The 1,964-nt window shown below is 44.7% G+C and overlaps 1 protein-coding gene across 3 annotated transcripts in view; it reads left to right on the plus strand.

The window, feature by feature from the left end:
* Window positions 1-1,964, plus strand: part of ap1g1 (adaptor related protein complex 1 subunit gamma 1) — a 113,223-nt gene that overhangs the window by 81,732 nt on the left and 29,527 nt on the right. For all 3 annotated transcript variants that reach the window (XM_043706823.1, XM_043706825.1, XM_043706824.1), the window contains one exon: window positions 411-537. In XM_043706823.1, the coding sequence (XP_043562758.1) occupies window positions 411-537 (127 nt within the window). The remainder of the gene's footprint in view (window positions 1-410; window positions 538-1,964) is intronic.

A 1,964-nucleotide genomic window follows, 5' to 3' on the forward strand; every position in this document is an offset into this window, starting at 1 on the left:
GGGGGCATAGCTTTAAATTAAGGGGGGGGTAGGTATAGGACAGATGTTAGGGGTAGGTTCTTTACTCAGCCAGTCGTGAGTTCATGGAATGCCCTGCCAGTAGCAGTGGTGGATTCTCCCTCATGGGCATTTAAGTGGGCATTGGATAGGCATATGGAGGATAGTGGGCTAATGTAGGTTAGGTGGGCTAGGATCGACCAACATCGAGTGGGCATTTAAGTGGGCATTGGATAGGCATATGGAGGATAGTGGGCTAATGTAGGTTAGGTGGGCTAGGATCGACGCAACATCGAGGGCCGAAGGGCATGTACTGTGCTGTATTCTTCTATGTTCTATGTTAAAGTGATTTTTTTTTGCTAAAATTTGAATGCTTGAGTTGTGTGTATAAAATTTAGCCTTCTCTTTTTCAGGCTAATGACTTGTTAGACTTGCTTGGAGGAAGTGATGTGACACCAGCGATTCAGACTGCACCACCCAGTAAATCAAACACAGCTGGTGGAGAGCTTCTGGATCTGTTAGGAGGGCTGGATCTAACAGGTAAGCTTAATGCAAACGTGTTGATGTGCAGTCAAAGAAGTAAAAGAACTTTGACTCTCCCAGAGCTGGATTTTGTCATATCCGTGGTGGCCTCCACAATGGGCTGGAAAGCCAAAACCAGGTTGTTTTGGCTGTTTTGTGGGAGCTCCGACTGCTTTATTCCGACCGAGCAGCTAATGTTTGCCCCTCAGCAGCCACCAGCCAATTGTTGAAAAGGTCAGAAGTCACATGACACCAAGTTACAGTCCAACTTGGTGTCATGTGAAAGCTTGATTTTAAATGAACCTGGTGGGCATTTAACCTGCTGTCATGTGACTTCTGACTGTCCACTCCAGTCCAACACCGGCATCTTCACATAATAGAAAATTGTTGGATCTGAGAATATTGCTGTGGACTTGGCCATTGTGCCTTGTGAAGGGAGATGCCTCACTGGGCTACAGAGTGCCAAAATGGGACATTCCTTGGTTCAAACCTGCAGGGTTACCTTCAGGGTTTACTAGGCTTTCCATACATGATGGGGGCCTTTGCACAGCTGGTCAAGTTAGTGGAGTGAAGAGGCCACTTAAGTGATACTGTGGCCTCCTGATGGGGTATTTCTATGTTCTGTACTGTTGGCAGAATGCAAAGGTGGCCAGCACTCCATTAACTTCCCTCCCTCCCTTGTGTTTTTATTCTTCTCCCATCCTCCTACCTAGCTTCAGGTTTGAACTATGCAACTAGTACAAATTTTTCTCTTGAAAAATAAAACAAATAGAACCTGCAAATCTGGGGAAGAAAAATATGAGAACACTACAAACTGTTATGTTAAGAATTACTGTGATAACAGTTAAATTCAGGAAAGGATTATTGAGATTGCCTAAATGTTCTGTAGCTTTTTGCACTAAAGCTGTTTGCATAAGTTTGACTTCCAGTGAGAGCTCTGACTAACTGAACTTGCTTTTCTGAAGATGGTGTCTATTTTAAATTTTCTATCTGAACTTTCCACCTATTATTTTTTCAATTAGTTTACTAGTCTCAGCAAGGTAGTGAATTGATTGTATTCTGAAGCAATATATAGTCTGGAACCATCAAGTGGGCAAGTGACAATGAGCCAGACTTAGTCATACAGCATGGATGCAGACCCTTCGGCCCAACCAATCCATGCCGAACTTAATCCCAATCTAAACTAGTCCCACCTGCTTGCTCCTGGCCATACCCCTCCAAAACCTTCCTATTCATGTATCTAGGAGAAAGTGAGGACTGCAGATGCTGGAGATCAGAGCTTAAAAATGTGTTGCTGGAAAAGTGCAGCAGGTCAGGCAGCATCAAAGGAACAGGAGAATCGACGTTTCGGGCATAAGCCCTTCTTCAGGAATGAGGAGGGTGTGCCAAGCAGGCTAAGATAAAAGGTAGGGAGGAGGGACTTGGGGGAGGGGCGTTGGGAATAT

The sequence above is a fragment of the Chiloscyllium plagiosum genome, chromosome 17 (assembly GCF_004010195.1).
Source record: "Chiloscyllium plagiosum isolate BGI_BamShark_2017 chromosome 17, ASM401019v2, whole genome shotgun sequence".
Taxonomy (NCBI): Eukaryota; Metazoa; Chordata; class Chondrichthyes; order Orectolobiformes; family Hemiscylliidae; genus Chiloscyllium; species Chiloscyllium plagiosum.